The sequence below is a fragment of the Rhinoraja longicauda genome, chromosome 2, assembly GCF_053455715.1.
Source record: "Rhinoraja longicauda isolate Sanriku21f chromosome 2, sRhiLon1.1, whole genome shotgun sequence".
In the NCBI taxonomy this organism is placed as follows: domain Eukaryota; kingdom Metazoa; phylum Chordata; class Chondrichthyes; order Rajiformes; family Arhynchobatidae; genus Rhinoraja; species Rhinoraja longicauda.
In genome coordinates, this window is record NC_135954.1 from 37,484,633 (window position 1) to 37,496,971 (window position 12,339).

Consider the following 12,339-nt stretch of genomic DNA (forward strand, 5'->3'; position numbering starts at 1 on the left):
CCTTAACCTTGATGTGATCAGGATTGCACCATCTGTTGTTAATGAGAATAGCAAGTCCCCCACCCTCACACTTGCCACTCTCTCTGCAATCCCTATCTGCCCGAACAGTCTGAAAGCTGTCCACACTTGCGTTGGACTCAGGGATGTTCTTGCGGAGCCATGTCTCCGTGAAACACATCACAGTATACCTCAGTATATCCGAAGTCATCTGCGTGATAATATAATTCTGATGTGTAGTCACTGTTGTACAGGGAAAAAAACATGGCATCTAATTAGTACACAGCAAATTTGAAAACAGCAGCCTGGTATGGTCAGAAATGGCTTTTATTGATTTGATTGAGGATTCACCACTATTGTTCTTCAAATTAATACAAGGACCCTCCCTTCACCAGTCCGCCAATAGCAGATGCATCTGTTCACAATAGCATTTGCAGAAGAAACCAAATCACAATAATCGGGGAGACAAAGTTCTGTCATAGGTGCCATAAACAATAGGCAGTTGGAGAAATGTCCAGCAGCACATTCAAAAAATCTTGTGGAAGGGTATATCCCTCATTTTTTCATCATTAACAGCAGTCAATCAATGAGAAGTGGAAGAGAGCCTCCTGGGAGCAGAAACAGGCGATACAAGTGCCTAGTCAAGCTGCAATGCAAGACCACCAAAACTAACATACGACGGATACATAGATACAGACAATAGGTGCACGAGTAGGCCATTCGGCCCTTCGAGCCAGCACCGCCATTCAATGTGGTCATGGCTGATCATCCACAATTAGTACCCCGTTCCTGCCTTCTCCCCATATCCCTTGATTCCGCTAGCCCTAAGACATCTAACTCTCTATCTAACTCTCTTTTGAATGCATCCAGTGAATCAGCCTCCACTGCCTTCTGAGCCAGAGAATTCCACAAATTCACAACTCTGTGTGAAAAAGCTTTTCCTCATCTCAGTTCTAAATGGCCTACCCTTATTCTTAAACTGTGGCCCCTGGTTCTGGACTCACCCAACATCGGGAACATGTTTCCTGCATCTAGCGTGTCCAATCCCTTAATAATTTTATAAGTCTCTGTAAGATCCCCTCTCACCCTTCTAAATTTCAGTGAATACAAGCCCAGTCACTCAATTCTTTCATCACATGACAGTCCCACCATCCCTGAAATTAACCTCGTGAACCTACGCTGCACTCCCTCAATAGCAAGAATGTCATTCCTCAAATTAGGAGACCAAAACTGCACACAATACTCCAAGTGTGGTCTCACCAGGGCCCTGTACAACTGCAGAAGGACCTCTTTGCTCCTATACTCAACTCCTCTCGTTATGAAGACCAACATGCCATTAGCTTTTTTCACTGCCTGCTGTACCTGCATGCTTACTTTCAGAGACTGATGTACAAGAACACCCAAGTCTCGTTGTACTTCCCCTTTTCCTAACCTGACACCATTCAGATAATAATCTGCCTTCCCGTTCTTGTCACCAAAGTAGATAACCTCACATTTATCCACATTATACTGCATCTGCCCACTCACCCAACCTGTCCAAGTCATCCTACATCCCCATAGCACTCTCTTCACAGTTCACACCCAGCTTTGTGTCATCTGCAAATTTGCTAGTGTTACTTTTAAATCCTTCATCTAAATCATTAATGTATATTGTAAATAGCTGCTGTTCCAGCATCGAGCCTGGCGGCAACCAACTAGTCACGGCCTGCCATTCTGAAAGGGACCCGTTAATCCCTACTCTTTGTTTCCTGTCTGCCAACCAATTTTCTATCCATGTCAATACCCTACCCCCAAAACCATGTGCTCGAATTTTGCCCACTAATCTCCTGTGTGGGACCTTATCAAAGGCTTTCTGAAAGTCCAGGTACACTATGTCCACTGGCCCTCCCTTGTCCATTTTCCTAGTTACATCCTCAAAAAATTCCAGAAGATTTGTCAAAAGATTTGTCCAAAGACGTACAGGTATGTAGGTTAATTGGCTGGGTAAATGTAAAAATTGTCCCTAGTGTGTGTAGGATAGTGTTAATGTACGGGGATCGCTGGGCGGCACGGACTTGGTGGGCCGAAAAGGCCTGTTTCCGGCTGTATATATATGATATGATATGATATGATTTCCCCTTCATAAATCCATGCTGACTTGGACCGATCCTGTTACTGCTATCCCAATGGGCCGCTATTACATCTTTAATAATCGACTCCAGCATCTTCCCCACTACTGATGTCAGGCTAATTGGTCTATAATTCCCTACCTTCTCTCTCCCTCCTTTCTTGAAAAGTGGGATAACATTAGCTCCCCTGCAATCCACAGCAACTGATCCAGAATCTATAGAACATTGGAAAATAATCAACGATGCGTCCACAATTTCTTGAGCCACCTCCTTGAGCACCCTGGGATGCAGACCATCAGGCCCTGGGGATTTATCAGCCTTCAGTCCCATCAGTCTACCCAATGTAGCGACCATAGAGAGTGGTCCTAGTCGTCGAACCCTCAGATTGGCCAGCAAGGTCAATAAACTTCTTCAACAAAGAACAAGTTTCCAGACTCGCCATACCAACACCATTTCCTGACTAATGTGAATTTCCTTCAGTTCCTCCGTCACCCTAGGACCTCTGCCCACTAGTACATCTGGGAGATTGTTTGTGTCTTCCTTAGTGAGGACAGAACCAAAGTACCTGTTCAACTCGTCTGCCATTTCCGTTTCCCATAATAAATTCACCTGTTTCTGTCTTCAAGGGACTTACATTTGTCTTAATTATTTTTTTCCTCTTCACATACCTAAAGAAGCTTTTACTATCCTCCTTTATATTCTGTTGATTTTTAAAAGTTTCCCAATCCTCCGGCTTCCCGCTCATCTTTGCTATGTTATACGTTTTCTCTTCTATTTTTAAACTGTCCTTGACTTCCCTTGTCAGCCATTGTTGCCTCTTACTCCCCTTAGAATCTTTCTTCCTAAGACAAAGCAAATGAATCTCACAACCAATACTCTATCACATCCGGTTGTAGAAAGTGGTTGACAATTAAGCAGCTGAAAAGAAGGGGAGGCTCCAAGAACATCCCTCAGCAATGGGTTGTTCCAGAACGTGAATGCAAAAGACAAGACTAAAATATTCACAATCAAGTTCAGACAATAATCCAAGACAGCTTTCCCTGAAGGCCTTCCCCAACTCAGTAGCCCCTCTCCTTGGGAACGTGGAATGTAGTAAAAACTATGGGGCTGGACAATACCCCAACTGCAGAACGAGGTTGGACGCACTTGGATCATTTTCACTGGAGCGTTGGAGGTTGATGGGTGACATGATAGAACTACAGCACACTCTCATCATTAACAGACCATAGTGGGAGGAATAGTGTCCATTATTGCCGATTGTCCACTATAACCGAGTATGGTATTATCTGTATGTTGTTGAAACAAAGAACTGCAGATGATGGTCATTACACAAGATGACACAAAGTCCTGGAGAAACTCGGCGGGTCAGGCAGCATCTCTGGAGAACATGGATAGGTGCCGTCAAGACCCTTCTTCAGACTGATTCTGTCTGTTGAGTTACTCCAGCACTTTGTGTCATTTCATTTTAATACTATGGGTGCTGATGGCCTGCACCAGCGAGCCCTTTTTTACCGGTCAACATGGCTATTAATGTGGCTCGCGTTGCGGCTCCAGGCCGGTAGCACTTTCTTCAGGCCGCTACCACCGACAAGTTCACTTGGTCAGTGGGGCTCCCTGCCCTCTCACCTGCTGCTGCTTCTTCCTTCCCTTTGTCCACTCCCTCCTCCTCCTTCAGTCGGCAGTGAAAGGGGGGGTGGAAGTTGACAGGAAGAATCAGCAGCTGGTGAGAGGGAAGAGAGCCCCATGGTGACCGAGTGCCTGCTATCGGTGGCAGCAGCCCGAAGCGGTCATCAGAGGTTACAATATGTGCCACAACAACAGGCGTGTCAACTGGACCGTGAGGTGGGTGAAGAAGGGCTCGCTGGTGCACCTTGCGAGACTGGGGTGGCATCAGAAGCTTAAATATCAAATACCAGGGAAATGCATGATACAAGTGGTGGTGCAGCGGTAGAGTTGCTGCCTTATAGCGCCAGAGACCAGGGTTCAATCCTGACTACGGGTTCTGTCTGAACAGAGTTTGTACATTCTCCCCGTGACCTGTGTGGGTTTTCTCCAAGATCTTCGGTTTCCTCCCACACTCCAAAGACATACAGGTTTGTAGGTTAATTGGCTTGGTATAAATGTAAATTGTCCCTAGTATGTGTAACATCCTCATGTGCGGGGATCGCAGGTCGGTACGGACTCGGTGGGCCGAAGGGCCCGTTTCCATGCTATTTCTCTAAACTAAGTATTCTTTATGCGGAGTGGTAGAAGCCGGGAACGCACTGGGGGAGGTGGTGGAAGCAGATATGATGGCAACAATTAAGAGGCATTTAGACAGGCATATGAACAGGCAAGGAACAGAAAGATAAATGTGTGGGCAGATGGGATTAGATTAGCATCATCATTTACGCAGACATGATGCCTGTTCCTGTGCTCTATTGTTATTTGTCTTGTTTTCTGTCCATCAATCAATCCTCAATCCAACCTAGTATATTACTCCAAAACTATGTGCATTGATTATGTTATGGAATCTCCTAGGCACCTTTTTAAAGATCCTCAGAAAGTCTAAATACAAATCAACTAATTATTTATTCTGGACCAAGCATGGTCAGTTGACCAACCACAGCCTGCAGTATTCATATCTTGAACTGCTGAAGGGGCACTCTTGAAGAGGAGTCTCAGCTATTCCGCTGTGTGTGAAGTTCAAAGCAACGTGCACAGTAGAATTAACCTTTACCTTTGAGATCTACCTTCATTAAGAGAGTAGATCATGAAGGAAATGAGTTAGAATAGGATTCAAAATAGCATGGGGCAAGTTATTGTGAAGGAAGCATAAAAAATAATGGGACCAGACAGGGTAGGGTATCAACGAGACCATTACAAAAGCAGGTTTGAGCAGATTATGCCGGATTTGGGCAAGGGATGAAGGATGGAGTTGGTTATGGAAGGTGACTGGAACAGAAAGTTATGCAGGTGGCTGGATTAGGGAAATGGTGGAGGAAAGGAAGAAATAGGTACAATATTTGTAGTTCAGGTAAAAGATCAGATTGGATTTTAGAAAGAGATCAAAGCAGATTGTGGGGGGGGGGGGGGAACAGAGTTTTGGGCGTGTCTGAAAGGGAAAAAGCAGATTAAACAATTAGGAGGTGGGCAGGATGATGGCGGCAAGTAGTTGGGACAACAAACTGCAAAAGTTAGAGTCAGATTGAATGGGGGAGGGAGAGGGGAATCCACCCCCATCCCTTCCTATTATCAATGATTTCCCCGCTTCCCTCTTTGATAGGTGATTAGGATTATTAGCAGCGAAAGAGATGAGGATTTTCAATAGTGTAAGGCACCACTCTCTGGCAGTGACTCAGGTAGAGTGAAAAGGTTTAATCAATGTCAAAGTAGGTCTTAATCTTCCAGTCAAGCCTTTTTAATGCTCATCTGCTTCACAGCTTAGTAGAATTTTGTACAATTGTCTTCTAAAAAATCTTTCATCATTTGACATCACTGTGTATGCCCAATAGATCCCTCTGTACATTATTTCATCCTGCAATTTTCTTCTCCAATATGAAAATGGGGTTCTTCACTAAATATATATGCACCTCTGTTGCAGTTTTATTTCTTCGTCACTGTAAATCTGTTTTTTTCAAGTTCAGCAATAATATTGCTTCGCTAGCTGCATTACTTTATACTTAGGTGGCTGCAAGGTAATGCTTAGTACATGGTACAATTTCACAAATTCAGATTTATTTCCATATGTACGGGTTGCACAGCGGCAGAGCTGGTAGAACTGCCGCCTCATAACATCAGACCCTGACCCAGTGTTTTCTGTGTGGAGTTTGCATGATCTCCTTGTGACCATGTGGGTTTCCTCAGAGTGCTCCGGTTTCTCCCACATCCCACAGATAAGCTGGTTTGTTCTTTAATTGGTCCTGTAACTTGCCCCAGGTGTGTGAAGAGAGTGGATGTGAAAAGTAGGGTAAATTATAACCAGCGTGAATGGGTGATCGATGGTTGGCGTGGACTCAGTGGGCCAAAGGACCTGTTTCTATGTTGTATTTCTAATCATTCAACTGGACGTGCAAAATTATAATCACTGCTGATAACTGGAAACTTTCTTGTTTGACACTAGCTATCAAATGAGTTATCAATGCAAAATTTGTTGTTTTTTATTTGGACGTCATTCAGCAATTCATTGTACAATAAACAAAAAGCTAAGCCAAATTATTTTTAATAATAATCAAAGAACAACTATTTAGGATATATCGTATAAGCCAAGATATATTGTGGCAGGAGACTAAAACTATTTGCCTGCATTTAGCTTCTTTAATTTTGCTTCAAATCTTCTTCTACTCGAATCCAAAATTGTAATGCCATGTTTTCTAAAGTCATATCTAACCTTTTCTAATTCCTCTATGCGATTTCTCAAATTCTCTGCACTAAATTCCAGTACTCTGGGTTTCTTTAATAGTTGTTTAATATTAATTTCTTTTTCCAGGAAACAATCTATTTTATTGGAAACTTTTTCAAAAGAAGCAAAAAATGCTGGTGGATAGTCAATAAAAAATTTCTTCACTTCTTCAGGTGTGCACCCTAATGACTGTAACTGTTCACTCATATTTTTGAAATTTCTTTTCATGTAATCGCTGGAAAGGTCCAAAACCTCAGCACCATGTCCTTTAAGTAGTTTTATAAGTTCACTGTTGCTTAGTTTCAGTGCTTCAGTGAAAAATTCAACGTTTGTTTTTATCCGTCTAGTGCTTCTTATAAGTACATAGGCATTTTTAGTGATGATCCGTTTAACAAATTCATATGGATTCTGGTCACCCAAACTAACAGCAAGATCTTGGAGAAATGTTACCATCTGCTTGTTTAGTTCCAAACTGTTCGAAAATGTTCGGGGAGCAGTAGCCAACATACGATGCAAGTCGGCTGCCGTCAAACCAAGAGAACGAAGAAAACTGATATTTTTTTCAAGATTTTCATTATCACTTGAACGAAAATACGATTCTGGAGAACGTTGAATGATAGTTATGATTTCAGAGTCAGTCTTAAAAATACTTCGCCATAATCGCCATCTTTCGTCAAGGTGATTAGAGGATCGTGTAATGGCTCGAGGGTATCTTGAAATAATACTGGCAATGTCATTGTTGTTGGCACCTTTACTTCTCAAGAATTCCACAACACATTTTTCATTTGTAATCAATTTTCTCAACACTCCTGGCTGTCTCCTCCTGGCCATCTTAATATCCACACCCAAAACAGTCAAATTGTCTATTAAAATTCCATTTTCTGGTTTTTGGAGTGTCTCCGTTGGTTGATCATGACTGGACGTGCTCAGGTAAGTTATCTTCAAAAGTGCAGCAGGAAAAATATTAGGTGTAAAGAATGAATATCTTACCCCTGGGCACAAACGCATCGCTTGTGTTGCCACCCTACCAGCCATTATTTTCCAACACCTCCAGCTGACATACAACCTGGTCACAGTCATTCAAACCTGCACACAGAGGAAAGAAATAGTAGTTGCATTGGTATTGTAAGGCAACTCTAACAGGCAGACATTTACTTTTTCCTCACCCAGTCAAAAATTGCCATCACTTTGGACCTGTCTGAATTCCACAAGCATAAAGGAACTCGAACATATGAACTATTTGGCCGACTATGCTTTAGGTGCATTACATATTGCTACTCATTATTGGCAGGATGTCTATATAAAAAGGGGGAAGATGTACAATGGTGATAACTAACAAAGAACAATTCTTAAATAAATGTGAACCAAAGAAAAATATTGGAAGCGTATGTAAAGACATGTTGTTGGGAAAAAAAGCTGAAAACGTATCCATGGTTAACTAATTTATCAGTTAAAATAACTGGCAATTAGGAAACATGCCCAATATTTTGTCCCATTAATGACAACAAACCTTTTCCCCAATGTTTATCCTCAGACTGGAGAGAGAATCAGGCTGCAAAAAGAGGCAGGAGGTATATAATCATCACCAACTTCATGGAATTTTCCAACCTATGATCTACCCAGCCCTCCAGACACTTCCCGCCCTCATTTTGCGTTTCAGCCACCTCAAAACTGGAGTGGAATCAAGTCAGTCACAACTTCCAGCAATTCTCAATGAGAATTCAAAACTTGCAGACATTTTACATTCTCGAATGAAAACTACCTGGACTGCATCTGTAATGAGAGAAAACAAAATCGCTCTCAGATACATTACAAAACCACTGATAATAACAACGAGATACAAAAAAACTGAAGATGCTGTAATCTTGAGCAAAACACAAAATACTGCAGGAACTCAGCAGGTGAAGAGAAGAAAGGTCTCGACCCGAAATGTCACCTATCCATGTTCTCCAAAGAAGCTGCCTAACCTGCTGAGTTACTCCAGCAATTGTGTCCATATGTGGAGTGAGAGGACAGGAAGAGAACATCTGCAGGGTCGACATGCTTTGAGATCTTGTAGTGGAACCGTAAAATGGAGACACAAGAGAATGGTCTGAAGATGGGTCCCGACCAAAGATAATAGAGGAGCAAGATAGACCACTCGACCCCAAAAACCGTAGTAGGTCATGGTTAAATTTCAGCGCCATTTTAGTCAGCAGATTCCGTGTGCTAAACTGGGCAGTGTTCATAACTCTCTGCGATTTCTTTGTATATAAAATGTTTGCAAACAATTATTTTTGTTCAACTTCTTGGATAAGTTGACAGTTGACATTTATAACTATTTCTTGAAGAGTTGCTGCTTCGTGATCTTTAAACTTTGGATGTTACTGATTGGATATTTGCACTAAAGATCCACTCTGTCTGTCTCAGGCCAATTGATCATATTTAATGAACTGTTCTTTGCTTTTTCTGTTAATTTTAATTTCACCTCCACGAGCTGTATCTCTTTTTGTTTTATTTTAAAAAGTCATGGAAGCAGCGATTAAGCATTTGCAAACAATAGAGCTCTACTGTATCCACAATATAATTGAAAAGACATTTAACTTTATACTTAGAGCCAAGAAAATTTGAATTGGTGAATTGATTAGTTTAAAGCCACTAAAATGACCAATGCTGCCTGACGTGGTACAGAAGCACAAATCCAATTCAAATAGTCACAGTGGTGGAGTACGTCACCGGGTCAGGCAGCATCTCTGGAGAAAAAGGATGGGTGATGTTTCAGGTTGGGACCCTTCTTCAAACAAGTGGGGGGGGGGGGGGGGGAGGTGAAGAGTTGGTATAAATCAGGACCTGATCTTTTCATTGGTTAGCTGACATGCGACACAGTGCAACCCTGTATATCTCGCACACAAAATGATGTAAATCTTACCATGAATGACAGAAATAAAAAGTGTTATCCTTGTTTATGAAGTTCATTTTTGAATGATGTAAAATTGAGGGGGTTGGTGCAATATACTGCTAACCCACAATGTGTGTCGTTCTGAGATATTCATATTTGAAAAATCCATAAAACACACAAAAAAACAAGAAGGTGCCTATGTTATTTGAACGACTTATCGGTTGAATTTAAATATGATTTTTTTTTTTACAGGTTGTAGGGTAGTGGGTAAGGATCATGTTAATGCATGTAACTCATTTTTCACAAAAGTGAGGGTGAGCACTATATTGCACTGACCCCCTCAATTATATGTTAAATTCAAAATTAAACTATGGTAGCAATGTACATTATTCATGTCTAAAGCTAGCACTTTAGTATCAGTGGATGCATTTCATTTTATTACACTAATATAGAATGAAAAAATATCTTGACATATGTTCAGTTATTTTATTCACAATATTAGGATTTCTGGAAATGTTTGATGTCACGGATTGTGAATGTGTATGGGTAGGCCCGAATGAAATGTATTTGAGAGAACAGTGATCATGATAGGGAGAACCATGTGCTGAGAAGTGTGTGCATGACTGATTTTAAATATATATATGAGAGAGAGAGAGAGATTGAAAGAAAATGGTTGCTAAACAAATAATTAGAGGAAATCACAAGAAATAAACTAGAGATATATACATGTGTATATATATATATTCGATCTTTATGGTTTACGTGTATTTATATATATAAATACACGTAAACCATAAAGATCGAATCGCCTTTATGGTTTATGTAAATCATGTGAAAAATAAAATGGAAAATTATAGAGCGTTGCTTTAAATCAAAGTTGCTTCTGATCCATGAGAAGGAACTTTGAGATCAATTTATCTTGACTCTACCTTGCCTCTCACACAAAAACACGCACATATAGAAGTTAAATTTGTGCAGAGTGTGTGTTTGAGCAAACAAGGGAAACTGCACAAGAGGGGGTTGGGGTGGAAGGATGGGAGGGAAATGGGCAGAAACAGTGAGAAATAATAAAATCAGAGAAATTAAGCAGGGGGAAAACATTTTAAAATAAAAATAACAACAAAATGTGAGTTGATAGATGAGATATATTCTGCATTTTCATGGTATCATCACACATACTGTTGTTCCCCCACAACACTGATTACACTGCGAGAAGCAGAAACAACGGAGGGTTTGCTTACTAAAATGGCGGCCGTTCCGTTGCGTGCTACACTTCAGTACAGGCGATCTCGACGAAGTGGTCCACTTGCTCCTCTAGTATCTTTGGCCCCGGCCCGAGTTCCAGGGTGCACAAAGCGCCCGTCCACGCTTCCTCCACGGCTGCTGCCTGACCCGCCGAGTTCCTCTCGAGCACGTTGTTTTTCTGCTCGGGACAATGTAATGTCTCCGTTATTTTCTCCACTCTCCGCAAATCTGCCGACGCACCGTGAACATAAAATAAAGCAGCGAACAAAGACCCGTTCCACGGCACGGTAAACATTGAAAGATTACAACCTGCACGTTTGCATCCGCGGCCCCGCTGGTGCAGAACCGGCGGCTTCCGGGAAGCGCTCGCGAGGACGGCTGGGAGCGGCTGCGGAGGTGGGACTAAAGACAAACGTCTCTGAATGTCCATCCATGCAACACAGTCCCAATTAAAACAAACCTCACCAATGCTTACACATCTCCTTTGTGCGCCTGTAACTGAATCAAACACAGATGATGCACCATGCAGAGGAATATGTGACAGAGGGGTTGATTTTTTTTCTTTTGGTCAAACTGCAGATCCACTACGCAGCCTACTCAATAATTGTACAAAGAAATTAAAGTGACTAAGGGTCTCGACCCGAAACATCACCCATTCCTTCTTTCCAGAGATGCTGCCTGTCCCGCTGAGTTACTCCAGCATTGTGTGTCTATCTTCGATTTAAACCAGCATCCAAGAAATTAAACTAATACTTAAGATTGAGATCTCCAGGCAGAACAATACATTGAAGATATAAATGGGCAACACAAGAGACTGCAGATGCGGGAATCGTGCAAAATGATAAATTGCAGTTGGAATTCAGCAGGCCAGGCATCAGGACTGAGAGTGGGGATAGTGAGTATAAAGATGTGATGAGGGAGGAGAGTAGGAAGTAATTGCAGATGCTGGTTAATACAGAAGATAGACACAATATGCTGGAGTAACTCAGCGGGCCAGGCAGCATATCTGGAGAAAAGAAATAGGTGACGTTTCATAGAAACATAGAAAATAGGTGCAGGAGTAGGCCATTCGGCCCTTCGAGCCTGCACCGCCATTCAATATGATCATGGCTGATCATCCAGCTCAGTAACCTGTACCTGCCTTCTCTCCATACCCCCTGATCCCTTTAGCCACAAGAGTCGGAACCCTTCCTCAGACAGGGCAAGACTCATTCAGAGTGATGTGATGACAGTGGGAGATAGGTAGAGATGGATGAGAGAAGAAAACAGGCAGATAGGGCCAGATCAGGGAGGGCAATAAACTGGGAGATGGGTTGCTGGAGAGGGGAGGTTGGGAGAACTTGGGTGGATCAGGAGAGAGAAAGGAACACAAAGGGTAATTTAAAAATTCAGTGTTTATACCATAAGGTTGTAGGCTACCCAGATGGAAAATCAGATGTAGAAACAAGAATCATTATGATTACAATACTTGAAACGTATTAACTGCATTGCCCTTCATTTGCTATTGCGTTGCACGTTCAATTATTTTCCAAAATATAATATTTCAGACATAACTAGAATACCAAATCTAATTGTATTCAGTTTGGTTTTCAGTTATACAAGTAACCAATGTGGAGCCAAATGGAGACACAAGGACTTACAGATACTGGAATCTTACGTAGGTGCTGGAGAAACATAGCAGGTCAGGCAGCATCTCACGAGGATATGGATAGGTGGCGCTGCAGGTTGCG

At 42.0% G+C, this 12,339-nt stretch overlaps 1 protein-coding gene across 3 annotated transcripts; it reads right to left on the reverse strand.

Moving 5' to 3' along the window:
- Window positions 1–243: 243 nt before the first annotated feature.
- mterf1 (mitochondrial transcription termination factor 1) lies at window positions 244–11,174 on the reverse strand. 3 transcript variants are annotated; one of them, XM_078417451.1, is made up of 4 exons: window positions 11,075–11,174; window positions 10,606–10,787; window positions 8,106–8,259; window positions 244–7,572 (listed from the first exon to the last, which is right to left on the reverse strand). In XM_078417451.1, exon 4 carries the CDS (start codon window positions 7,564–7,566, stop codon window positions 6,379–6,381), a length of 1,188 nt encoding a protein of 395 aa, XP_078273577.1. In that variant the 5' UTR covers window positions 7,567–7,572; window positions 8,106–8,259; window positions 10,606–10,787; window positions 11,075–11,174; the 3' UTR covers window positions 244–6,378. The 3 variants fall into 3 exon arrangements, with proteins under 3 accessions (XP_078273577.1, XP_078273568.1, XP_078273558.1); XM_078417442.1 differs by lacking the exon at window positions 11,075–11,174 and adding an exon at window positions 10,919–10,972; XM_078417432.1 differs by lacking the exons at window positions 8,106–8,259; window positions 11,075–11,174 and having other exon boundaries at window positions 10,606–10,908.
- Window positions 11,175–12,339: the final 1,165 nt, after the last annotated feature.

Coding starts and splice junctions, on each gene's coding strand:
- mterf1 (XM_078417451.1), bottom strand. CDS start 7,566: ATGACTGTGACCAGGTTGTATGTCAGCTGGAGGTGTTGGAAAATAATG.